Source organism: Erythrolamprus reginae, chromosome 6 (assembly GCF_031021105.1).
Source record: "Erythrolamprus reginae isolate rEryReg1 chromosome 6, rEryReg1.hap1, whole genome shotgun sequence".
NCBI classification, from domain to species: domain Eukaryota; kingdom Metazoa; phylum Chordata; class Lepidosauria; order Squamata; family Dipsadidae; genus Erythrolamprus; species Erythrolamprus reginae.
Window position 1 is genome coordinate 51,368,777 of NC_091955.1, and position 27,613 is coordinate 51,396,389.

The 27,613-nt window shown below is 36.5% G+C and overlaps 1 protein-coding gene across 1 annotated transcript in view; it reads right to left on the reverse strand.

Annotated features, from left to right (window-relative positions):
- PAWR (pro-apoptotic WT1 regulator) overlaps positions 1-24,838 on the reverse strand; it is a 40,808-nt gene extending 15,970 nt beyond the window's left edge. The window contains exons 1-3 of the mRNA XM_070755762.1: positions 24,704-24,838; positions 23,596-24,194; positions 310-438 (exon numbers count right to left, since the gene is read on the reverse strand). Of these exons, the coding sequence (XP_070611863.1) occupies positions 310-438; positions 23,596-24,057 (591 nt within the window). The 5' untranslated portion in view covers positions 24,058-24,194; positions 24,704-24,838. The remainder of the gene's footprint in view (positions 1-309; positions 439-23,595; positions 24,195-24,703) is intronic.
- Between the last annotated feature and the right edge of the window lie 2,775 nt (positions 24,839-27,613).

Sequence of the window (27,613 nt, forward strand, 5' to 3'; positions counted from 1 at the left end):
TTATTAGACATAGCATACGACAAAACTAGGCACTCCTGATTCATCCTATAACTATCAAGTGCTATGTGCCCTTTTATTTTATCATTCATGATAATACACAAATGGGTTGTTTGGGCTTTTTACAGACAATGAGTTGCTATAAAATAATCCAGAAGGCAGGGGCAATAGCCAAAGTAATGAAACAAGTTATGATTTCTGTATCATATTATTCAATGTCAATCAATAATGCCTGACCAATATAACATTGACACTAAAATCTGTCAAAATAAAAATTAAAGGTATTTGTAGATATGTATTACAGCATCTCACCTGCAATATATATGAAGTATTTGGTTCCGAAACAGTGGATTCATTTTGTATTGTATTTTGTTGTGTAATTGCATCTTCTCTTTTACGTTCTTTTTGTCCTGCTTCATCATCATCATATTCATCCAAGCTCTAAAATAAAACAAATCAATGTTTTACAATTTGCACATTAAATGTGAACTACACATTCAGCAGACTTTGCCTATTGCAAGATTTATGGGTGTTAACAGACACCATTTTTTCCCCATTAATCTGCGTATCATGAATATATTGGCCTAAAGATTGCCAATTATTTGCTTGGTAAATAATGTATCTAGATAAGTGATCTAGATTCAATGCAAGAAAAGTTCTTGAACAAAGGAATTGTTCAAGACATCATAGAACCTTTTAATTAAAACTCGTAACACCAATCCAAACAAAAAGATCGAAGAAACAGTTAGAATTTCAAACTAATAAAATAAGTCTTCATACTTGCATTCCGGTTGGATTGTGAAGACACCTAGTACAGTCTTTCCTAAGATGATGACCTTTTTAAATTAAATTTAAGTTATTGAAATTATATAGAGTACATAAAATTATTAAGTTATTAAATTTAAGTTGCTAACTCCAACTCCCATCATTTTCACAATAGCATATACGTTTCTGTCCAACATCATTAAAAATACTAGTATAATTGTAATTGTTTTTACATAATGATGTTGCACCAATAAAATTATAACAAGTATTAAAAGTACACTAAAACGGCATTGAAATTGATCTATGGTTTTAAAATAGTATTTCTGTAATACTGTTACTTGCTACTACTAGTTAGAAGTTACTTGCTCCTAACTCCCTGCTGCCAAGGACACAACACTGACAACTATAAATGAAATGACAAGGATCAACCAATTATCCTCCACCTAGAAATTAACAACCTACTTTCTAACAAATAATTTGGTTTCAGAAAAAAATATCTTGTAACCCGCAACTCCTTCACTGCAAAAACATGTGGACATCTCGATCAGGGCAAATCAATAGATACAATTTACATTGACTTCTGTAAAGCCTTCAACTCAGTGGTTCATGACAAATTACTTCTAAAACTCAAATCCTATGGCATCTCAGGATCCCTCCATAGCTGGATAACTGCATTCCTATCAAACAGAGAACAAGTTGTCAAAATAGGGAGCATCACATCTAACCCTGTTCTGGTTAACAGTGGCATACCCCAAGGCAGCGTACTTGGAGCAACACTCTTCATACTCTATATAAAGGATCATTGCAATCACATTACAAGCAACTGCATTCTGTTTCGTGATGATGTAAAACTTTTCAACACCACCAATAACACAGCTACTCTCCAAAAAGACCTTGACTTTGTTTTTGAATGGTCAAACATCTGGCAACTCCAAATCTCAACCAAAAATGCTCTGTCCTACACGTTGGCAAAAATAACACCAAATACAAGCTGAACAAACAAGACCTTACAGACAACCCTCACTCCGTAAAAGACCTTGGAATAGTCATATCAAATGACCTAAATTAAAGAGTTGTTAACCTAATCCTACGTAGCTTCTGCTCCGGTAATCTCACACTACTAACCAGAGCATAAAAATTTTCGCCAGACCAATCCTTGAATACAGCTCATCTCTCTGGAACCCACATCACATTTCGGACACAGTCATTCCATCTTGTCGGGGTTGAGTCTGAGCCTATTAACATCCATCCAGACCCTGACAGCCTCAAGACACCGGCACATCACCTCCACTTTAAATATAGATTAGATTAGATTTATTGGATTTATATACTTAAAATTCTGAAATTAGTCAATTATTTTGAGAAAGAAACAAATAACATTTGGCTATGGTTTCTGATATTGGATAAAAGACAGATCTAAATTAGAAATATATGAATTATAGGAAAAGAACTGTCATGTTTAATAAATATCAAGTGATCACTAAGCTGCCTTATCCCAGAGAATAAATAAATGCAATTTTAAATAAAGAATTCATACAGGTTGATTTTGCTTAATAACTGACTTATTTGGCAACTGTTGAAATTACAATGGTGCAGAAAATAACTTTATAATCAGTCCTCGCACTTATGACCATCACAGCCTACTTGTAGTTAAATGATCAACTTTAGGGTGCTTCACAACAGTGAAGTAGTTACAACTATTGCAGCATCTTGTGGTCCTCCAATCATCAATTTAACACTTCACAACCAATTTTGAGCAAGCAGAATTTATGGAGAAGCTGGCAGAAAATTCATGGCCATGTGATGTTTTGCTTACTGATCCATGTTGCCTAATGACCAAATGACATCATAAGTCCATTTTAATCATGTGATGCTTTACTTAGCAACTGATCACTTATTGATGGAATTGTCAGTCCAATTGTGGTTACTGTACCAGGACTAACTGTATGCTGTGTGTACCTCAAATCAGTGCAGAGGTAGTGATATAGTCCAAGATCTCCGTCACATGCCATCCAAGGTGTCCTCTAGATCCTTAGAGAAAACCCTAACTTTACTCTGGAATCCAAATGAGTCCATCAGTTATCTGTGACTTCTCTTGGATTTGAGGCTCCTTATTAAAAAGCCTGTGACAGCTGTGGGCAGCAAGTATTTTGCACAACTACATCTAGTGTACAAATTGTGCTCATTCCTGGTCCACAAATCAACACTCTGTGTCATTCGTGCTTTAGTCATGTCTTGACTGGACTATTAAATGCTCCCAAAGACCATCTGGAAATTCCAGTTAATTTAGAAAGTAGTAGCACATAGTCAAGAATGTATCTCAATTAGTTTACCCAGGTAATACTTGTGCTGCACTTGCTCTCCGGGAGGATACCTATATTACATCATAATTTGTCAATAAATCAGAATTGATTTACAATAACAATGATTTACAATAACTGGAGTCATACATCATCTAAGCCACAGCTAAACCACTAGACCATGATTAAGAGCATGTTACTCTAATCACATTGAATAAAGGATATGAATTAAACATCTAAAATAAAAGCCAGACTTCAAAGCATGAAGAAACTACACCTATGAGCATATGAAATTTTTCTTTACTTGTAGATATTTGAAAAGCACAAGTTGCTGTTTTTCTTTAAAAGAAAAAGGGTCATTCTTTGTCAAGTGGACCAGGTGAAGTTGAAGCCTTGTTTCAAAAGAAACCATTACCAAAAAAATATATGATAGAAAAAAACATGCTCTTTCTAATGAAATAAAAATGAAGATGATTGAAAGTGAGAACACATAGAGAAATAAAAAACTTGCTCTTTCTAATGAAGATGATTGAAGGTGATAAAACGGAGTTCTCTGTTTTCTCACCTTTAATCATTTTCATTTTTGTTTCATTAGAAAGAGCACATTTTTTTTCTATCGTATATGTTGTTTTTGTTATGGTTTTTTTTCAAATAAGACTGCAAAAATCAGTCAAGTGGACACCTGGTCCACTTTACAAAAAATGACCCAAAAGGTAATTCCAAGAACTTTATATATTTTCCAATATGACAGGTAGGAAACAAGAGAGAGAGAAAGAGAAAGCTAGGTGTAATAGGGGTCCATTTTGTTTCTCTAATATTGTGGTGTCTTCAAGTCCTATACTTTGTTTCCATAACATCCTATAGAAGAATTTATGGCAACTTACTTGAGGGAAATTAAACTAGAAGTCAGAAACCTTTTTTAGGAAATGGGTTGCACATACTGTACTATACATTAAAGTAAAAACATAACTGACGTTTTACCAGATTTTATGAAATAACATATACCCTTCAAGATTTTAGTCATTTTAAATAATTGTTAAAACTGATTTTAAAAATTCAGCTCGAGACAGCATTTTTGCAGGTACAATGCTGATTCCTATGCTAAACCCATTCCTAAACTGGTTTTGGTCAGCAAGCTCTTCTCAAATGTGTAAAATTATTTCAAGTTGTTTACTTTTGATAATAGCTAATACTAATAGGTATTCCTGTGAATTTATATTTATATTAAAGAATTATGGAAAGATGAAATTGATTCCATTTTTTTTTATTCCACATGTACAGATTTTTTTTAGCTGTTGTTTCTCCAAACAATACTAAGTAGTCAAAGTGACATTTCTAGCTTTATGGAAAACATTAGCAAAACTATGATGTCAAAGACCATATAGAATCTCATTGCTTTTTAATCAGTCACTTTTCATTTTCTTTTCCTACATATTTTTATGAGATATATCTGACTGATCTCCAGGATAAAAGAGCTTGAGGCTTAATGTAGCTTACTAAAAGATTATCATTTACATTGCTAGCTATATATTAAAAGATAAGACAAATTCAATATCTGATGTCTTTATGGATACAAACATATAGGGATTTTTTTTGTAGCAACACTGAAATGGTTTTCTATTGATTTCTTCCTTTTCCACTCTCCAGTCTTAAAAGACTACAAGCATTCAGCCTTATTATTTTCTGTAGGTTTCTCATCCAAGCACTAAACAGGCCTAACCCAGCTTTATTTCTGAACATAGATAAAATTGGCAAGTTGTTGCTAACTTGTCTCTGGTATAATATAGCTAAATTTCAAGGAATTCACTCTATTTCTACATACTGAAGACAAAATAGTATGAATTTAACCATTGAGTCCAAGGTTCAATACTACTTTACAGCACCCACACCTCTGCAAATAAGCATAGTTAATGCAAAACAGTTTTAGAAACATCATTACAAAAGCACTGCAAATATTAAAAGTACAGCAGCACTATTACACATTCCATAATAGTAAATGCAATCTTTTTTTTTCTGTCGAGTACTAAAATGTGTGCTTAAATTTTTCAAGTGTACAGAATACTATACTGAAATAATTTCTCTTAGAAGAAAGACAGCTGAACCAGCATCTGAGGGTGAAAAGGAATGTTTTCACAGGCAGAGTTAGTAAATACCACTGGTCTTAACAGACATTCTTCCTTAAATGGAAGCTAACACTGACTAAGCTAAAAAAAATATTTTCCTACAATAGATGTTGCAACCCAGTTATTAACCTTTGCAACACCTTCAACCAGAATACATGAGAGTTGTACCCTTTGTAATTTAAAAAATTTTTTTTTCATGTTATAGTTTGAAGTACTGTATTCTGTGATTTTTCATTTCTATGTGACAAAAAAGCAATGGTTCTGCTATACTTAAATGTTAACATGTTAAAAACAGTACATAAATGAATTTACATAAACACCAATTTTACATCCCTGTATGTTTATACAGTACATACTAAGAGTATGAAAGAGAACACACAATCATTTAAACGTAACATCTCTGTGTTAAGAGCATTTTCAAGAAATTGGAAATGAAAATTTAAAATCCTAAAACCAGTTTTAAGATATATAATCCGATTGCCTTTTATCATTAGACTATTTTAGGATAGCCATGTAATTCAAACCAGTAAGAGAAGGAAGAGATAAAAGACAGAGGTTTCGGAAACAAGTCTTATTGTTTATATTTTTATATGCGTATAAGGTAAGGGGAAGTTTAAGAGGCAATTAACAAACAGGTTTTTCTTCCCCATTTTACTTTCATTAGACCTTTCATTAATAATCTCCAGCACCAAGTGCAGGTTATTGCTTTGTATTTCTTAACTGCACTACTACACAAATGGATTAAAATGTAATTGAAAGAATTTGGCAAATCATTATTATCTAAGGTTACTTACAATGGAAATTAACCTAGAATCTTCCAAGATTTGCAATTTCTATCTTGATGGGTGAAGCAGAAAGAAAAATGAAAATGTCTGCTTCCACTTTAGATTAAGTACAATTTAACGAAACCATCTTAACATGCTGTTAGATAAGAAAGGCCAGACTCAACATCAATATTTAAATCCTTGACTTGCACCCACAACTAGGACCGAATTGCCATTATTAAGTTGATGCGGTCATAAAGTGAGATATCAATGATTACATTAATTTACAATGGCAATCCTGGCATTCCCCACTGCATTTGGAAGAAAACCACTGCTTGTTGGGTCAAACTGGGGATCCATGTGGGGCTGGGGTGGGAAGGCAGTTGAAACAATGAATGCTCTCTGGCACAACTGAGATTTCTCAGGGCATGGTAAACTACTCCAGAGCCTAAGTTCTGGATCTGATTGGAACCCCACAGGGCAGGTTAACAGGGAGTAAAAGGGGGAGGGGGAGATAAGTGGTTGGGAATTGGAATGTCCCTTTTCAACAAGTTGCCAAATACCTGAATTTTAATCATGACTATAAGGATGTTACGAAGGATGTAACTTTGGTTACAGATTGTAAATCCATTATTTCAGCATCCTCCTAACATCAACTGGTCATTGAATAAATGATTGTAAATTAAGGACTACCTGTAATTTAATCAAAATTTAAATAAAGGTAACAAGTCTGGGTAGAGGCTTTGTAACTTTCCATTTTTGTAACTTTCAGTTGCCTTTTAGAAGCAAATCCTTACATGGTGATTTATTTCATATAAATATGTAACAGGAAGTCATGTTTTTTTTTTTTAAAGACATGCTTCTACCACAGAAAACAATCACCCAAAAATCCAGTTAAACAGCAATAGCATATCGGTACTCCTCAATTAACAACTGCCCTGTTTAACTACCATTTTAATTTATGACAACAGCGAAAACACTATCCCTGTGCCATGATTTTCTAAAAGGGATAAAACAGCATTAGATACAATGTATACAGATAGTTCTGGACTTATGCCCATTCATTTAGTGCTTGTTCAAAGTTACAGTGACATTGAAAAAAGAGACATGATTTTTTTTACACTTATGGCCATTGCAGCAGCCCCATGGTCATGTGATCAAAATTCAAGTGCTTGTTAATTGGCATGTATTTATGACATTTGCATTCTTCCTGGGACATGTGATCATTTTTTCTGACCATTTGCCAAGCAAAGTCAATGGAGAAGCCAGATTCATTTAACAACATATTGCAAGTTAACAACTGCAGTGATTTACTTCACAACTGTGGCAAGAAAGATCAAAAAAAGGGGGTAAAACTTACTTAATTGCCTTGTTTAGCAATTATGGTCAAAAATTAAGGATTATCTGTATCTGCAATGTACTGCAGTAGTAAACAAAATATAGCTGAAATGCTCCACAGTACAAATTTCTAGTGTGCAGATAACATGCCTATGGGTTTTTTTTCAATTTTATTTGTTTTAATTTTTCCTATAAGACTGTATCTTTCATCACTAGGCCTGCCACACCCTTTTGAAACGCTTGAGATAATATATCTGTTTTAGGCATCTAAATTATAATTGCTGATATTGTCTTCTTCCTTTCAGCCAGGATTACAGAAAACAAGACTAAAAGAAGGAATACGTTCCCGTTTTTGCTTGAATAAAATAAGAATAACTTAAACAGGTTAATTTTCACTTATTAAACAGCTTGTAACAAATGCAAATTGCCAGCAAGTCCTAACCAGGATCTACCTTTATTGCCAGTGAATCCAATAAGTACTCTGATTTCCCTAGGGCATACCTAACTTGAAGTCCCTAAAGATTGGAGTTTTACCCTGCCTACTCTCAGCTCTCCTTGAAAACCAATACAGGAAGATTCCTTATCCAAAAAGTCAATACTTCTGTGACTCTGGATACCAGAAATGAGGGAGCATGTGCTTCTTCAGTGCCGAATACTACAGAGATATCCATACTAGCTCATCTCATCATTACTGTATAAATACCTACAGCGCACAAGACAATTTTACATCTCCCCGCTGCTTTCAGGTATCAACTGTGTTACAACATGCAGTGTCTCTACCTGATATTAACATGGTACAACATGCAATGTTGCCAGGTTTATTTATTAATTTATTACATTTGTGTGCCAACAATCTAATCTAGAATTTTGTACTGCAGTATTCAAAATTCATCATATGATGACCTGTAGCTAAAATTAATGAGCATCTAGTTTGCTATACAGGCAGTCCTCAACTTAAGACCACAATTGAGCCCAAAATTTATGTCGTTAAATAAGAAATTTGGTAAGTGAGTTTTACCCCATTTTATAACTTGTCTTGCCAGTTAAGTGTATCACCACAATTGTTAAATTAGTAACACAATTGTTAAATTAATCTGGTTTCTCATCACTGTTTATTGTTGCTATATGTTCCCCTTGAGCAGTATTCCTATTTAAAACTGTATATTAATTGTGCCAGTTTGTGTTCTGGGACTTAAATTCAATGTAGGTATTAGGTAATCTAATTCCATAGCCGTAATACTATTAGAGGAAAAATAACAGAAATCAAAACTTAATGTATTATTCATCATACTAATCCACATAGTATTTTAATATGATCACTGACTAAAGTAAGTAAAATCTAAACTAATCCATACTCTATCACTGTTGGTCTTTTGTTCTGGTGCAATGTAATGGTTTTAATCCCTCAGGTTTAGCAGGAATAGAAATTCATGAGTTGCTGCCCTTTTCTATAGCATGTGATAAGATTTATTTTCAAGAGATGAAGCACTATATAAGAAATGGAAAGTAGAATCAAGCCAAGTTCTATTGATATCCAATTTCATATGATCCCTAGTTTTTCTGGTATCAGTTCCAACTTGTCATTATTCCTTCCTTCCCTCCTTCCTTCCCCACCCAACTCCCTAAGGATTCTAGGCAGCTCACAGCGAATATATAAAACATCAATAATAGTATTAAAAGCTCTAAAAACAGCTTAAAAACAATTTACAATACAACAATTAAACCGCTGCATACCGTTCATGGCTGGATTTTGCTGGTTACCACCATAGGATCAATGGCCCCAGGTCTGTCAGAAAAGCCAGGTCATTATCACTTTCCAGAATGGAGGTTGTCTGGACCTCAGGAGGTAACTGGTTCCAGAGAGCCAGGGCAAACGCAGGGAAGTTGACACCCATCCAGACCCCAACAGCCTTCAGGCACTGGCACATCACATCCACTGCTTTGTTGACTGGACATGGGGTGGAGATGTACAGCTAGGTATCATCAGCGTACTGATGATACCTCACCCCATGCCCCTGGATGATCTCGCCCAGTGGTTTCATGTAGATATTAAATAGCAGGGGGGAGAGGACTGACCCCTGAGGCACCCCACAAGGGAGAAGCCTAGAGGTCGACCTCTGACCCCCCACTAACACCGACTGTGACCGACCAGAGAGGTAGGAGGAGAACCACTGAAGGACAGTGCCTCCCACTCCCAACCCCTCCAGCCGGCGTAGAAGGATACCATGGTTGATGGTATCGAAAGCCGCTGAGAGGTCGAGAAGCACCAGGACAGAGGATAAACCCCTGTCTCGGGCTCGCCAGAGATCATCCATCATTAAGGATGCTGTATGACATTTTACACATTCAGTAAGTCTTTCTTTGGATTCTTTGAATCTGTTGGCCATGCTATTGTTCTCGAGATTTCTTGACACTGTTTAGTTAGACATCTTACCGATTCTTCTTCTGTCTCTTTCCATATTTATGAACACATCCATAAATTTCTATTACCTTCCAAGTTGGTAATGACTGGAGTGCTGTTATAGATTCTTTATTCATACTAGACATTATTATAATTAGGAATATCTTGTACCATCAATGTTTTCTCTACTGTACCGCTTTCAGTTTAAACTTTCCATTTTTGTTTGGTTTACCTGGAATCAGCAATCTTTATTGGAATACTTCAGCAAGCCATTTCAAGGTTGGAACCTCTTTCTACATTTGCTCATCTTCCTTGTGTTTTTATGCCCATTTCCATCTATGTGTTTACAGATGTCACTGTAATTCTATTTCATGCCTCTTTTAACAGCTTTCTGAAATTCTTGTTAAGTTGCTTCCTGAAAGCTTTGTCTTTGTCTTCCTTACTTGGCAATTTCTGCCATCAGTTTTTATATCCAGCTTGTTTTCTTGGTCTTTGGCAGTCTCTTTTTTCATGAATCCATAACAATTATTTGACACCATTTCATAGTTCCCCTGGTTCCTTATCAATGAAATTCAGTTTTTGTTGAGAATTGTGATTGGCTTTTTTCTACTTTATCTTAACTTGAAATTTGCATGACTTTAGAATCTGCTCCATAGTCAGCCTTTGCTTTATAACTCAGAGTCAGTCCTTCAAACTCCCTGTACCAATAGTATAGTCAATTTAATTTTGGTATATTTCTTCTAGCGATTTCCATATATATGGGCATCATTTTTCTTTTTTTTTAGTCATGGACCATTTTTTAAAATCATCAATAGGTGGCTTCCCTATATTTCTAGAACTTTATTTCACATAACTCCTGTGAAGTGTGAATTGATTTGTAATAATCCTTCCAGCCATTAAAGAGGGTATGAAACAGCAAAACTAATTACTTCAGTTGTTGTCATTATCAAACACCTTTTGGATACCTTTTAAAATTGACTACCATTATATTTTCATTTTTGAATATTTCTCTTAATTGAATTTCCTGGCTTATTCTGCTATACAAATTCATTGCAATTAAACAATCACCAACTGTTTTGTACTTTAATAAGTTCCATCAATTTAGGGATTTTTGAAAACCTAAAATATTCATCTAAATAAAAAGAAGGTGGAAGTACTACTTGTTGCTACAATACATAGAATTAATTTTTAAAAATTACAAAACCTTGAAAAACAACTTAGTAAAACATATCCAAGTCAGGAGCAGGCTCCTATTACCTTGATGCAAATGTGCTGTGTGCGCACTGCCATATTTTCCCACACGCACACGCTTGCATGCACAAAAGCAAAAAATTGCTGAAATCTCACACACAAGAGAGCATAACCTAACGAGATTTTGCTTCCGCGCATGCACAGGAAGCAAACAAAAAGCAAAACGTTCAGGAAAAAAGATGGCATGCATGATAGCTTTCAAAGACAGTCCTGGATCTGTTGTGTTCAAATTATACAATCGGCAGGCCGCTACCGGAATGGCAGAATGGACCATACCGGTAGGAATCCAATCAAGAAATGTTTGTTACTGCCTTCAAGAACATAATACAGTATTTGCAAGATGATTCAAGACCATATTTGAAATACAAAAATACAGAAAAAATAAAAATTAATGTAAATATTCTTCTATTAGCTTAATCTAAAAAGATATGGCAAGAATTAAGTATTCATTTGGGATCATTTCTCATGACTTCTGGCAGTATTTATACAGATTTTGCTAGTGTATTTAGCCATTGGAAGACATCCTCCCCCGGGTTCTATATGCTTTTATAGGCAGATGAAACTTACCAACTCAAAGTGAGGAGTATATGTTTAATAGCTGGCAATACAGTTAAAAACAAAAAGCTCAATGAGATCCAAATAAATTAACATTTGTTCGTTTGTTTAATTTCTATGCTGCCCAACTCCTGAAGAACTCTGGGTGGCTTACAACAGAATATAAAATACAATTGAAAACATCATAAAGGATTAAGGAAAAAACAGTTTAAAAAGAACATACATACATATAATTCAAGGCCGGCCTCATAAAACTGCAAGATTAACAGCCCCAAGCCTGCCAGAAAAGCCAGGTATTCAATGCTTTCCAGAAGGTCAATAAAGTGGGGGCAGTCCAGATCTCAGGGGGTAGTTGGTTCCAGAGAGCCAGGGCAGAAAAGGCCCATCAGCTGACACTGTTTAGCTGATGGGACCTGGAGACCAGTTCTATGGGATCTTACTGGTTGCTCGGAACTATGAAGTAGAAGGTGGTCTTGGAGATAACCTGGCCCTAAGCCATGTAGGGCTTTAAAGGTAATAACCAACATTATCCAGCATTTAAAACTTACTCATACAAATTTATATATAAAACCCCAAAAGTTTTCACCAGAATCATTTTAATACAATTGAGGTTACTTGATCTAGAAGTTGATATACAGTGTTCCCTCGATTTTCACGGGGGATGCGTTCCGAGACCACCCGCGAAAGTCGAATTTCCGCGAAGTAGAGATGTGGAAGTAAATACACAATTTTTGGCTATGGACAGTATCACAAGCCATCTCTTAACACTTTAAACCCCTAAATTACCATTTCCCATTCCCTTAACAACCATTTACTCACCATTATTACTGATACTCACCATTGAATAAGACACTTAGTGATCCTGATATTTATAAACATAATTATTTATTAACAATAAATTTGTTTTTGTTATTTATTTGCAAAAAATTATTAGTTTGGCGATGACATATGACGTCATCGGGCAAGAAAAACCGTGGTATAGGGGGGGGGAAACCCGCAAAGTATTTTTCAATTAATATTTTTTGAAAAACCGTGGTATAGGCTATTCGTGAAGTTTGAACCCGCGAAAATCGAGGGAACACTGTATAGCCAATCTGTAAGAAGTGACTACCAATTTGAAAATCTTTAAAGAAAAATTTTAACCTTTCTTTTATCATACTGTCCTGTTAAGTTTTTAAGAATGCAAATATTTCAACTATAGTTGCAGTGATGACAAAATATGTTATTCAAGTTGGATATTCTTAAAAATAAAGAGGCATCAAGTACTTTCCACATTTATAGATAGGAGAAAAACAAAGGATGTATCATCAAAGTACCAGATTCCATGAATATTTATCCTCTCAACATTTCTGTAACACAGTTGCACTGGATTCTTTCCCCAAGATTTTCACCATGTAGTTAGAGCACATTTGAAAACATACAAAAAACATCTTTTTTTAAACTTTCAACCTACATTGATAAAGTGTAATGTACCTAATATTATAAAGTAGGAATCAATACAATAGGCAGCACCAGAGATGCCTCACTGATATTTCAAAAATTAGATAGATATTAGAGTTTTACAAAACCATTTAAAGCTACTAAGTTACTTCATAGTCTTAACAGTCTGTCCTTATGAACAAGGGTTTTTTTCAATGCATGTTTTTTTGACAATTCAAGACAAGAAAAATGTATAATATACCACAGAGAAAACAACACACACACACCAAATTATTACCCTGATGAGAATAAATGAAAAGCCTTCATGGTTTTTATTCTAGTCAGAAGTCTAATTTGTAACATGAATTTCATAAAACATTCCATTTTCTATCTATTTCAGTTTCCAAAATTGACTATTATCATTGTTGGTCCTTTTGTCTTCATATTCACATAACAATAACAATAACTCAAGAATTCTATTACAGGTAGTCCAATTGGGACCAGCAACTTGGTCATTAAGCAAAGCAGTTGCTAAGTTTTTAAAAAAATCATCAAGACTATACTTACTTTGTATGTATTTTCTTCTTTGCTTTACAGCATCGGAAAGATATACAGTCAGATGAGCTCAAATAGTGGGGACAGTTTTTGGAACTTGAGTCAAGAGGAAGCTAGATAAAAAAGCAAACCCACCCTTCCTCCCTTTGGAATGCTTACCCTAGCACTGGGATAATTAGCAACAAGTAAATTAATGTTTGTATTTACATTCATTGTAGAGGAAGGGATTTCAAGAGACTAAATGCGTATGCTTAGATGATAAAAAGACCTATAGTGTGAAATTGATTAGGGTTTTGTCATTGTCAGGCAGGCAGCACAGCCTGCTGGAGGATTCTAATCAACTAATGAAAGTCAGAGCACTTTTTAAGATAAGGGCAACTCAGGAAGAGATAGGTTGTTTAAATAAACTCTTCACCCCATGAGAAGAAAAAACAGATCAGGACCAGGATAATGGGTACTGACTATAACTGACTAATGTAATTGAAAGATGCTGCAAAGGTCAGAAATGCATACATTGATCAGAAAGTTACTTTTTCATCACTATAATGCAAACAGTTGCTAAACAAGGACTAACTATACTGTGTTTGAAAGTCTTCTATAATATCCATCAATTTAAAGAGTTTTTAGAGCTGTTTACAAGCAAATATATATATATATATATATATATATATATATATATATATATATATATGTGTGTGTGTGTGTGTGTCACATGTTTAAGCTGAATTTGAAAATTAAGGGAGACTAGGATAGATCTATTTCAGCCTTATTTTGGCCTCATCAGCTAGCCATACCCACTGGGACTTGAACCTGCAACCTTATATATGGGCGGAAGCCATGACTCAGGTGTTAAATATGAAATAGAATACATAAATATTATGTTAATTAAGCATTAATATTTGTGTAAACTTAATGCAGTTTTCCTTACATATACAACTTGTTATTCTGTCCTAATAACAATCTTATTATACATGCTTCCATCTCTATTTCATTCTAAAAACATGTGAGATTCTCCTGCAAGTTTTATTTCTAGATGGAAATTTGAGGATAGGACTTAATAAATATAAACAGCATCTTCTGCTTCTAGACGCAAAGAAAAATAGTCAAGTATTTTACAATAGAATTCCATATCCTTTGAGAATGAAGCACTGTATCATCATTATGAGCTGGAGTAGCGCAGTGGTTAGAGTGCAGCACTGCAGGCTACTTCAGCTAATTGCTAGCTATAGTTCAGCAGTTCAAATCTCACCACCGGCTCAAGGTTGACTCATCCTTCCATCTTCCCAGGGTGGGTAAAATGAGGACCCAGATTGTTGTGAGCAATATGCTGATTCTGTAAACCACTTAGAGAGGGCTGTAAAGCCCTATGAAGCGGTATATAAGTCTAAATTTTCCAACAACGACCACAATATGATAAACCTAAATTTCAACCTAAGCCACACTAAGATCCGCCCAACTAATGTGACACTGAAATTCAATTTCAAAAAAGCAAACTATGAACACATTGAAGCCCATCTTTCAACATTAAACTGGCAAACTATTTTCTCTAACTGCAACTCTACTGATGACCTCTACAACACATTCTTGCTCGAGATGAAAATAATTATCAGACTTCACGTACCACTAACATCTACCTCAAACAAGAAAAATAACCTTTCCATCTCAATAAGAAAATTACAAACAAAAAAAATATCTCTGGCAGAAAAAGAAAAAAGGACAAGTAGCCAACTTCAAAAGTCATTATAAAAGCATTTGCAACCGAATAAAAACAGAATGTCTCAACTACCACAGCAAACAAGAGGAAAACCTCCTATACACCAAATCTAATCGAGCCTTCTACATTATGACTTTAAAATAATATTTGATTTCATGCTTCAAAAAGAAATATGTCTAGTAAGAAACATATTTCATTACTTCATTCTGAATTGTAAGTTTAAAATGCATTTTCAAGACATATTTCTTTTAAAAAGTAGCACGGAGGAAAGAAAGATTCCTAGCTTTGATTAGAAGCTCACAGAACTGCTGGTAAAGATAATTTCTTTCGAGATTTCTCTCTTCCACTCTCATTCTTTGTCAGTATGTATGCGCACACATGCATGTGTATTTGTGTGTGTGTGTGTGTGTGAAAAACACTTAGGGCTATGTCCCAAATCAGGATGTTGTCAGAACACAGGGTGAAACTATTTCGGGCAGATTTTTACTTACAAAAAAGATAATCAGTCTCAATTCAAAAAATATAAAATGGCTCCAATTTATCAGCAATGCAGGTGGGAATATTTTTTTTTAAAAAAATGTGTCTGAATATGTAAAATGCTTGGTGGACAAAGGAAGGGGATTTGAATTCAGAGATCAACAGTTTTGTCCTCAATTAACAAATGACCTATGATCATATTGCAATATCCCAGCCTTTTGAAAGGTTGAGAGTATACAGGGAAAACTTCTCATTGGGTAATGTAGGAGCTGACTGGCACGGTATAAAGGATCTTAGTCAAACAGTATTCAGAGATGATTACTGGAAGCTTTAGGAACCCTGTTACAATCAAAAGAGACAATTTTCTAAATAAGATTTCTATAACAGGTCTAGCCAGACTCTGAAATGACTGCAGTCCTACCTAGAACCACTACTGTGATGACTCAAAGTAGGCCTTGAAAGAAGAATGCAGTATCAAATTTCCTCCTCACACAAACTGCTTTGTTATTGCTCTAATTTTTCACTGAGCCTTGAATTAGTATGTCTGCACAGTAGCGTGATCGAGGAACCTGAGATTGGACAAATTCTAGATAACTGCTAGTGAGAAGACAGAGGATTAAAAAGGGGAATATCTTTGTGGCAAAAGCTACAAAGATCTCAAGTGGATCTCAACCACTTTAGAAAAAAACCCACAGCCCTAAATTTTTTGACACTACAGAAAGAATTATCCCTGCAAAAATTGAGCTCAATTTCTTCAGAAATCATACTTTACGGCACAAAATAAACCAGTAAAAGCTATGTAGAGCCCAATAGAGGACATTTAATTATTACCTCAAAATATTACTAGAGGCCTGAATCTGCCCTTTGAATAAATCAGTCTGTCTTAGTACAGAACTACATTAGACTATCACTCATTTTATAACTGAAAAGATCAGTTATTAATATTTTATAAATATTTTGTTTTTACTTACACTTCATAGTAACCCTACTTGAAAACACAACATTCAAAAGCACTGTAAACAAATAAAGTAGAAATAATTCATCTATTGGCCATATTTTCATTTTGCAAAAATGGGTAAGAAGTCAGAATTTTTTAGTTTGGCCTTAATTACAGTAAGTGTAGACATCTTTTTCAAGCATTATATAAAATGATGCAAGTGCCGCAAAACCTTTTTTTAATAAATAACTGAATTCTCATAAGAATGGAAGATCCCTTCTGTAAAATAGCTCTATACATCTCTGTCCAACCTTTTAGCTGGGTGAACAGGAATTGTTTTGGGCTCCATAAAAATATATATAATTAATGTATATACAGTAGATCATATAATAATGTTAAAAGTTTACAATCCTAAAGAGCCTGCATTACTAGCTTTCCAGGATCACATACTATGGCTCACAGTTGGCCATGCCAGCTTTAAACCAAACTAACCAACCATATTTAACGATAGCATAGTATATAAAACAAACCCATATGAATATGAGCTAACCAGTGAGAAATTTGCTTTTATGATGTTCAACAACTGCCTCGGCAAAACTGTTCTTATCAGCTAAGTCTGTAGTTCTTGTATTTCGCTTTATCTTGACCATACTTTCAGCAAGCCCTCAAATATCATAAACCCGTGATGGTGAACCTGTGGCACAGGGAGCCATATTGGAGGGCACGTGAGGCATTTCCCTATGTCAGCTCCAGCAACCCATGTGAATATTGGCCAGCTGAATTTCAGCCTTAGAGGAGGCTGTTTTGCCCTCCAGATGCTTCAGGGAAGCTTCCCTAAAGTCCCGGAGTACCAAAAACAGCACAATAGGCAAACCAGAAGTCCGTTTTTTCCAAACTTCCAGTTTGCCCATTTGGTCATTCTTTCACCACCTCAGGCTTCAGTGAGGCCTGTGAGCATGTGCGAGGATTGGGGGGAGGTTGTGCGCATGCACAGAGGAAGCATGTGGGGTGCCCATACATGGGAGGGAAGGGTTGTGGGCACATGCATGCGCACACACACGCTTTTGTCATGCGAACCAAAAAAGGCGCACCATTACTGCTAGACATACGTCCAACCCCCATCCCTTCATGAAATACAATGATGTTGGACTGCAATGAACAATGATGTTCAGGATGTCATAAGACAACTGCTTATAATACAACAAACTAATATGACTATAGCTCTGGAAAACTATTTTTGTATTGAGTTTGACAGTCATGCATGTTTGTTGACAGTTTTTGAGGGAAGCTAATGCAGACTCTTTTTTGCATCTGCTACTTTAGTTTTTAATACAAAATGCTGTCTTTGATCTCTGAAAAACAGAACAAAATCCATCCATCTATAAATAATTACTGTATCTGATGTTCAGTAGGTGGCTAAGTATGCTTTTGTAACTATTTATCATGTTATGTTTTTCTGGTAATGTTCAATTGCCTTACAGATCTTTTTGAACAGAAACACAAGATATAAATATTTAGTTAAGACTGTTTGCATAAACATTTGTTATAGATAATTTTTGTACAAACAAAATTAACAAAAGCAATAAAAAGAGGAAAGAAAAATGTCCATCCTACCAAAGAGGATGTGACTGAATCTTTGTTTATTAAAGTTTAGGAAGCTAGCAAAATAAAGCAAAAGGTATTAATGCCACAAGAATGAACTCTTGGTAACATAATGGATAGCCTCTTGAGTTATTTTTGACACTAAGAAATTATGTTATTTATTATGCTGCATTGTTGTTGAAAAAAAAACACTTTCCACTCCTCAGGTGCCAAATTAACCTGGCCAACTTTATTATATTCACTGGGGAAGCCTGAAGGGAAGTTATTTGTTATTGCCTTATTTTTTTCTAAATCTTCCCCTATTTTTTCTCTTTTTAAATTAAATAACAGATGTACAATCAAGAACATATCTATAATGATATTAATGTATTCCTTTTCATGAACAGAATGCAGATAGTTATGAAGAAAAATCTACATTTTCAATAAGAATTTGGCTATTTTCATAAGATATATTTGTTTTTAGGCTTAATTTCTCATCCCTCCTAACAGAGATAATACTAAATGATCTCACATTTGGACAAACTGAGGAATCCACTCTATTATTTATTTAGAAAATGTGACTGCACTTACCCTAGTTGGATTCTGCTCTCATTTTTAAACCTACACTGGTTACCAGTTGGTTTCCAGGTGCAATTCAAGGTGATGGTTGTCACCTTTAAAGCCCTACAGGGCAGTTAACTGAGGGATCATCAATCTCCTATGTTTTCTGTAAATAAATGTGACTCAATTTAAGTCCCATCAATTAAGCAATGCCATCTAGTATGAAACAGGCTTTTTTATCTCTCAGCACCTTGCAAAATACCATTCCAGTGTTTATTAATAAAATCACCATTAATTGCTATATAGCAAAAATTAGTATGGGCAAAATAATATTATCAATATTTTCATTGATAGCTTTTGGAAGATCCAATCGGGATAAGTCACTGGGACCAGGGTTTAATATTCTGAACTTTCGGACTCGTGTTAGAGCCCATCCTCAAGGAATTTCTCTCTAAAAGAATGTGTATTTGGACTGTTCTATATGTAGTATTTATGTGATGCTTGGTTGTGTACTTTAAAATTCCATGTTGTCCGTAAACAGAACAATATCTAGAAGAGTCGTGGTGGCACAGTGGATAGAGTGCAGTACTGCAGGCCACTAAAGCTGACTGTTAGATCTGTAGGTCAGCAGTTCACATCTCATCACCAGATCAAGGTTGACTCAGCCTTCCATCCTTCCGAGGTGGGTAGAATGAGGAGAGGTGGGTAGAATGAGAACCCAGATTGTGGGAGCAATATGCTGGCTCTGTTAAAAAAGTGCTATTGCTAACATACTACTATGGCCTTTGTTAAAAAGGCTACTATAAATAAATGTTTTTTTTTAAAAAAAAGAATATACTGAAGCTTCTATAATATCTGGTTAAATCCACAGTTCTTATGTGTAAATGAACATGTATGTTGATACAGTGTTTATAATCTGCTTGTTAAAACATATTGCACAACATGAATTGCTTCCAAGAAGTGATAATTAAAGTTCCACACAGAATATTTTAGCTTGTAAATATTTTGATCAAAATTTTGAAGTGTATTAATACTTCAAATATAAATTATATAGTGAAGAAGTACATATAAACAAATGTGCTTAATATGTATAGCTGCTAAGCAAGTTCATCATCCTTTATATATCCAGAATTTACAGACTGAACTCATCTAACACATCCATTATTCATACTACAAGATGCTCTATAAGCAGTCTTCCTCTTTCATCCATTCATTTAGCAACTATTCAAACTTACAGTGCTGCTGAAAAGATGAATATACAAACTGATCCTTGAAGTTCTGACAATCACAGCACCCACACAATCATATGATTACAATCTGGCACTCAGTTCATGATTATGACATAGCAAAGAGCTATGATCGTCATTTGTAACCTTTCCTGCCAGCTTCCCACAAACAAAGTAATCATTACAGTAATTTGCTCCCACCCATAGCACACACCCGCCGGTGCATAGCCTCTGCAGGTCCTCCCTCTCCCTCTCCCATTGCATAAGGTTTGCACTGGGTCTTCCAAATCCTTCCTGGCTTCTCTTGTGGCTCCTTTGTGCTCATTACCATCCATTGTAACCTAAAAACCTGAAATCAGAATCCTTCCTCTGGTTTTCTATACACCTTTTTGTTCAAGATTAAAGTTTACATTTTACTTCATCAATGCACCTACGTTTTCCTTTTGTAACCTTTACTTTCTATTGTGTACATTCCCATTCATAGCATTCAGTTCACCAATTCTACCTCCCTAAACTATATTAAAGCTTCTAATGTCATTATATTTTAAAAAGGCTATAGAAGCTAAAAGCATATCTTATACTCTTTCAATATTTCACCTGTTTTGTTTCAAATTGTCCTGCAAATCTATTTGAACAATGCAGTGGTGTTGTATCTCCAAAAACATTAGTAGAAAATAGATTATCAAAATCCTTTTTAGCGTGAGATTAGGTCTGCGTTTGCCATAGAAAAGCCAAGGTTACCTGTCAGATAAGTTACCTAGAGCAAACTATGACTAATGATACCATTAGGTATATCAGTGACCTTTGCTGCCATTGACAGTGGTATCTTTTTGGAGCACCTGAGTAAGCTGCGTGTAGTAATCTTGTTTCTACTCTTATTTACAGGTAGTCCTCAATTTACAACCACAACTGAGACCAAAATTTATGTTGTTAAGTGAGTATTTCGTTAAATGAGTTTTGTCCCATTTTACAACTTTTCTTGCCACATATGTTAAGTGAATTACTACAGATGTAAAGTTAGTAACCCGGTTATTAAGTGATTCTGGCTTCCCCATTGACTTTGCTAATCAGAAAGTGGCAAAAGATGATCATATGTCTCTGGAACACTGTAACTATCATAAGTGTGATTCAATTGTCAAGCATCTTAATGTAAATCACATGAGATGCTGCAATAGTCAGAAGTCTGAAAAATGGTTATAAATCACTTTTTCCACTACCATTGTAATTTTGAATGTTAATGAAGTGAACTGTTGTAAGTCAAGGACTACCTACATTTGGATACTAACAGGAGGTAATGCGTAACATCTGCCTGGCCTCCCAAATATTGAACTGCATTTTGCAAAGTTCTGTCCCATTTCTTAAGTTACTCACTATCTCTATATACTATTCTTTAAGGAACAAGTCCGTAATCTGGGGGTCCTCCTCCTTCCAGAGCTGATAATAAAAGTTCCCCTAACTGCCTCTAGCTTTGACTGATTAACTACCTATTCCTCCATCACTTCCTTTCTAAGACCAATTCAAAGGGATCCCTTTGGTGTACTGTATTGCATTTTTTGAATAAACTGTTACTGAATGTGAAACTGTCCCTTTTTACTGGAGCGGTGCACTTAACATTCCTTTTACATAAACTTTTCTCTAATTTTGAAGATTTGGGCAATTAATTTTAGAACTGCTTCAAAACTTTAAAACAGATATTACCCATGCTGGTGAGATCTAGATTAGGCATAATATGGCATTTTAAAATATAATTTAAACTAATGGAAGGGAGAAGAGAAATAATCAACAAATGACAAAAAATTGTTTTACCTAATTCATGACTGGAAAAAACCAGTTAGCGGTAGGCAAGAGAAAATTATATCTTAGTCAATGTGTTCAAATTATTTGTGATCTATAGATAATAAAAGACATCATGTGATCATCCTCTAATTGCCATATCTGTATTTTCATAAAAACGAAAAAACAAAACTCTGATATATCAGATACACTGAAAAATATATAAAAGAAGGATTTTGAAGTCATATATTCAAAGAAACCATGCCTTCTATCTTTCAAACTCAAGTCAGATCACATGTTAGAATAAATCATTAGCCAAAAATGTCTTTTGGAGGGTGGGCAGAAGGTCCTGAACAATATGAGTTATCCAATGGCAAAAAAAGGAATAGGTTTTTCTTTAAAAGAACATGAACTTTGATTGTGCCTATTTTCTCAACAGATTTCCTGAAAGTAAAGATTCAGATAAATATTACATTATTTTGCCCAAGATTGTTGCAAGTTCCTAGACAGCTGCTCTTAGCAGATGCTAGCATGAATATTGTAAAAAAAAGAAGTCAAGACTGTTTTCATCAACAGCATCCTCTAAGAGTCTCATTAAGTAGCTGTGAAATACTTAGTCAGTTGTGTAATAAATATGTATTAGATTATTTCAGATGTTACATTCCAGAAAAAAAGGACAGCAATATTGTTTTACATTATTGAATACTAAAGAGGATTGTTAATATCATTTTTCTTTCTGCTTTTTCATTTAAAGAGTTATTGTCACATGTTTATAACTTTTGGCAGCATTCTAAATTAATACTAGAATATATGTAAGTTTTTTAAAAGGAAAGCTGCATTAACTTTAAAAAATATTATTTTCTCCCTTTTAAGCCACTGCATAGTATTGTAGAGTAAAAGCCTTATTGACCATGTGTTTTTAAATTGTCCTAAAGATGTCTGTCTCTTTTAAATACAAGATAATAGAGATGTTATAACCAATATTGTGAAGGGGGGGGGGAGTTCAGTAGACAGTAACAGTATTGGTTATAATATCTCTATTATCTTGTCCTATTTAATAGAGATGACATCTTTAAGACAATTTAAAAACAGAGATCAACTTTTTTGAAGTGGTTTATTTTGAAAAGTATTAACTCAGAACACACTATGTGGATTTATTTCAATCATATTTTAGGATATTTTTCTTTTAGGCCTTCCTTTATCTTCAGAAACATCATATACAAAACTAAGATCATGTGTTTATTCAACAGTTAACTATACTAATCCAAAATATCAATCGATAATAAATTGTTTTAACTCCATTAGAAGTTATTTGCACTTTTAAAAAACCCTTCTAGACTGCCATTTCTTAAAATTTACCCAAACTCCATAGATCCGCCTCACAACAAGCCTGTGAAACCTGCAAGAAGACCAATTAAAGCTGTTCGGGATCCAAGTAGTTTAAGTCACTTCCTATCAACAGAATAAAAACCCAAGGCTCCCTTCTTTTAATGGAAAACAATAGCCCCAACTTCAGAGCGTGCTACGTCCAGTTCGATCCATATTTAAAGTGGATTCGACGGCAATTCTCAAAGCCACAAGAACACAACCACAGATATGCATGAAGCACTCTGCGGTTTTAGCGCCTCGGGCAGTTTTATCCCAGCGGCCTCCCGCTGGCCGCGGAGCAATTTGTAGGGCAACCAGCCTCACGCACTACCGAGGCGGCCCAGGCAGGCCCGAGAGGCGGGGAGCGGCCGCCGCCTCGCAAGCCGCCAGGCTCCTCAGGTGCAGCCGAAGGGAGAGGCGTGGCTCCCCTCCCGGGCTGGGCCGCCCCTTCCTCCCCAGCGCCAGCCCTCCTGACCCAGCGCCGACTCACCTCGGTGGCCGGGATGTTCACGACACCTGTCGAGCGTCTTTTCTCCCTCAGCTTCCTTTTCTCGATCTGCCCTTTCCCTTTGCGGGCGCTGGGACCGGAGGAGCCTTTGCCCTTGGGAGCCACTTTCTCCTCCTCTGGGGAAGCTGGCGCCGCGACGGTTCGGCTCCCCGGGGGCTCCGCGCCTCCCGCTCTGGTTCCGGTTGTCGGCTGGGGCTCCTTCGGCGTGTTTCTGGCCAGAGGGATGCAATTCATGCCGCCGCTGCCATTGTTGTTATTAAGTTCGGCCGCGGCGGTGGCGGTGCTGCCGCCACCGCCGCCGGTGGCAGTATTGGTGGCAGCTTTGCCATCGCTCACCCCGGCGGGCGGCGCTTGTTTGGCCCGCAACTTCTCCCGCTTAGCTTTCCACTCTTCCAAGAAATCGGTCGTAGCGGCGCCGCTGCCCCGATAGCCCCCGGTGGCCATGTTTCAGGGAAGCTGCTGATTTCCTTGGCGCCCTCTCGAAGAGCCCCGACGTGGCTTTTGACCTTCCGAGCTTTACTAACCGAGCCGGCTGGCAAAAGTTCGCCGAGCGGGATGCGGGGAGGACTCCACGCCACCCTCTGCAGGAAACAAAAGGGAGCGAGTGAGGCGAGCGCGCGGTCTCCAGGGAGGCGCTCCTCCAGATTCCCAGGGCAGCCCCCCCCTAACCCCCGACTGGGTCTCTCGCAGCCCCTGGGGCTCCGCTCCGCTTCTCTTTTGGCCCGCCCCCCATCTCCTTTTACCAGCAAAGCTCGGCTGTTCAACAATGCCAGCCGACGTTACGCGCTGAAATGGCTGTAGTTTTCACACACACTCTCCGCGCACACATCTTGCGAACTCTTTTCTTTCTCACGCGCGAGAAGCGCTTTGTAAAAGCTGCTCTTCTCAGACCTCTCCACTTTCCTCCTAACCAATGTACCGGGCACGCAAGATACCCTTGTCTTAACCTAACTTTACGGAACACGCGCGTTTCTCGCTTTCCCACGGGCTACTACACAGCTCCCCCACCGAGCAGTTGCCTTTCTCCAACTCCCGGCTCCGACGAAATTTTGCCTTCCTGGCGCCCTAACTAGCGCAGGCTCCAGCTTACCCTCCGATGCTGCGTTAGTAAGTGGGTTGCGGACGCTGTGGCTTCCCCAGGTGAGTTGCCTGGTTGCGGCGCGGAACTCCTGAAACGGGTCCCGGAAGATTAAGCGGCGCTCCCGAAACTTTCCGACTTTCTCCCAGAGGGCGGAGGGTAATCAGGCGAAAGGAGCCGAGGCGGGAGCGGAAACTGCCGAGGTGGCTCTGACAATGGGTAAAGGGGCGTGGAGAAGCCTCTCTAACCCTGAGTGTCTGGCAAAGTAACTCCCTCCGAGCCGGTTGTAAGTTGAGCGCGGCTGCGCCTGTTTGTTTGTGCGACGCCCGGGATGCCTCCCATGACCGCCCGTGTGACAGGCAGCTAATACCTGCGTTCTTCTAGGATGGCATAATTTCTTCCGCCTGGAGTAAGACTAGTTCGGTGGAAATAAGATATTAGGCGTACAAATATTAGCTTTGTTTTATTCAAACGTGTACTGTACTGTACAAAGTCTGTTTTAGGAACTGAGATCTGCCTCTCCCTCCATTTGCAACTTGAACATTTCTTTATTAACTTTTGGTGACAGGATTCTTAGGCGAGCTGAAGTTCTTGAAATTAGGCTTTCAATACAGCAGTTCACAGTAGGGGGACCCAGCCTTATTCAACACCTGACTTTCCTAATTAAGTTTGATAGAACTTTTAACAACAGCAAAGCAAACTCTCTCCAGTAAACTGTAACAGATTGGATACTTATTTTATTGGATGCTGATGAATAAAGGGCATATTTACAATATTATATCCTCTTGAAACAATACACTCTTCAGTATATTCTTAGCACACATGATTAGATTTAGAAATTAGAATGGATAATTGAGTACTTGTTAGGAGCGAAAATCAAGGCAGACTTCAATAAATGCTGCTCAGCAAAAAGGACCCGATTAGCACTGATGATTGCCTTATGAATAAGAGAAGCAAATAAGTATCTGTTTCATTAATTAAAATTGAAAAGTTATTTGTAAGAGTGTTCTCTTCTGATTAATGATAGTGTATTATTTGTTTTACAGATGAACTATAACATTCTTCTGTCTCAAAAGTTACATGGGAATTGATGCTGAATTGATTTTATAGACATTTACTCAAGTAAGATTGAAAATCCTTTAGTCTCTGGATATTGCTCCTTGCTTGATTCTGTGCTGTCTCGGAATCTTTTTGTAATTATAAAACACTCAATGTTCCGTCCTTATATTTTCCTCACATTAGCATTGTTGTGAGGGGGATTGTGATGAGAGAAAGTGTAGGTGGTCCTCTGGTTGGGACTGCTCAAAATTCAGTGACTGTTCAAAGTTACAATCGTGCTGAAGGGGGACTTTAGATCCCATTGTGACACCCCATGGCAGTGCAATTGCCAGGTTCTCAGACCTCAGGTGTTTTTTTCTCCCCACAATTATGATGTTGAAGAATATCATATCATGACAATTTTCAGTGTTCCCTTCTGACTTCCCAAGTGGTAGGTCAGTGAGATTGTAAGCTGCTCCTATTTTTTTTTTACACCTTTCTATAATGCCTACCCACTGCATCTCCACCTGCCATCAGCATCCATGTACTCACCTATGCTTCTATTGCCTGCCTACACTGGTAGTACAGTGGTGCACATACCTATGGTGTGTGCCTATCCACACACCTGCAGCTGTACTTCTTAGCACCTGTCCACAGCATTCACCCACTCATAATGCCAACCTGCAGTTTTCACCTATCACCATGCTTGGCTGGGATTCCTACATTTTACTGCATGGCAACTCAGATTCATGGATTGACTTGTACTTTATGACTGCATCACTTTAGTTACAGAAATTCTAGTTCCAATTGCTGTCATAACCCAAGGACTGCCAATAATTGGTCTAAGTCATGTTTTGGTCTAAGTCATGTTTTATCCCTAACGGAAAATGACAATTTATGGTTTTCTAGTTTCTGATCTAGCATTCTAATCAGTGCACCAAAGCCAAGCAATCAATTTGAACAATCTCATTTTTGAAATTTATTTGGAGAATATAGTGAGAGAGCATAACAAGTGTTCCATTCCTGTTTTCCTTTCCTGTTCACAAAATGACTATTGTGTTATTGCAGTATAGCCTTACCATTCTATTGACTAAATTTACACACAGTATCACAGAACTCCAACAACACCATATTATTGCAATTATGATAGGTGTTAATAAAACAATAAGAAATATTTCAATAAGAAAATACCTATTCAGAAAGAGAATTGAGCATAATAATAGTGAGTAAAAACAGTCTAGCCAAAATTCAGCACTTTATTTCCTACTAATGACTTCTGGAGAATAAATTACCAATTCTCTCCTCTTTGATAGTCAAAATTACTTCTTAAGTATCAATGGAGTTATGGTGGCAATAATACATATTCATAGTTTTTTGTGGTGTATTTTAAATGTATGTTTTAAGATATTTATATACTCAGCATTTTCTTCATAGTATTTTACACAGAACAGGATGCAAAATGTGTGGCTGCCTTTTGCAGTTTGGGAGGATTTAAGGGGGAAAATTGAGTCTTCAGCATCTTGGCTATTGGAGGAGGTGAAGACCAGATACATGTTCTTCCCCACTCCCTAAAATCAGGCTGGTCTCATATGTACTTACCCTTCAGAAACAACTAAAAACAGCTTTTCCAGAGAATACTTGGAGGCTGCTTATCAGAAGCAAGTAAGCTTTTGTATTTTTAAAATGTAATAATAATAATAATAATAATAATAATAATAATAATAATTATTATTATTATTATTATTATTATTATTTATTAGATTTGTATGCCGCCCCTCTCCGAAGACTATCAATACTATAAGTATACTATAAGTATTATCAATACTATAAGTATTATAAGACATGAGCTTCAAGGATCTGCTTTTGATTTTGGCATGATGTAAA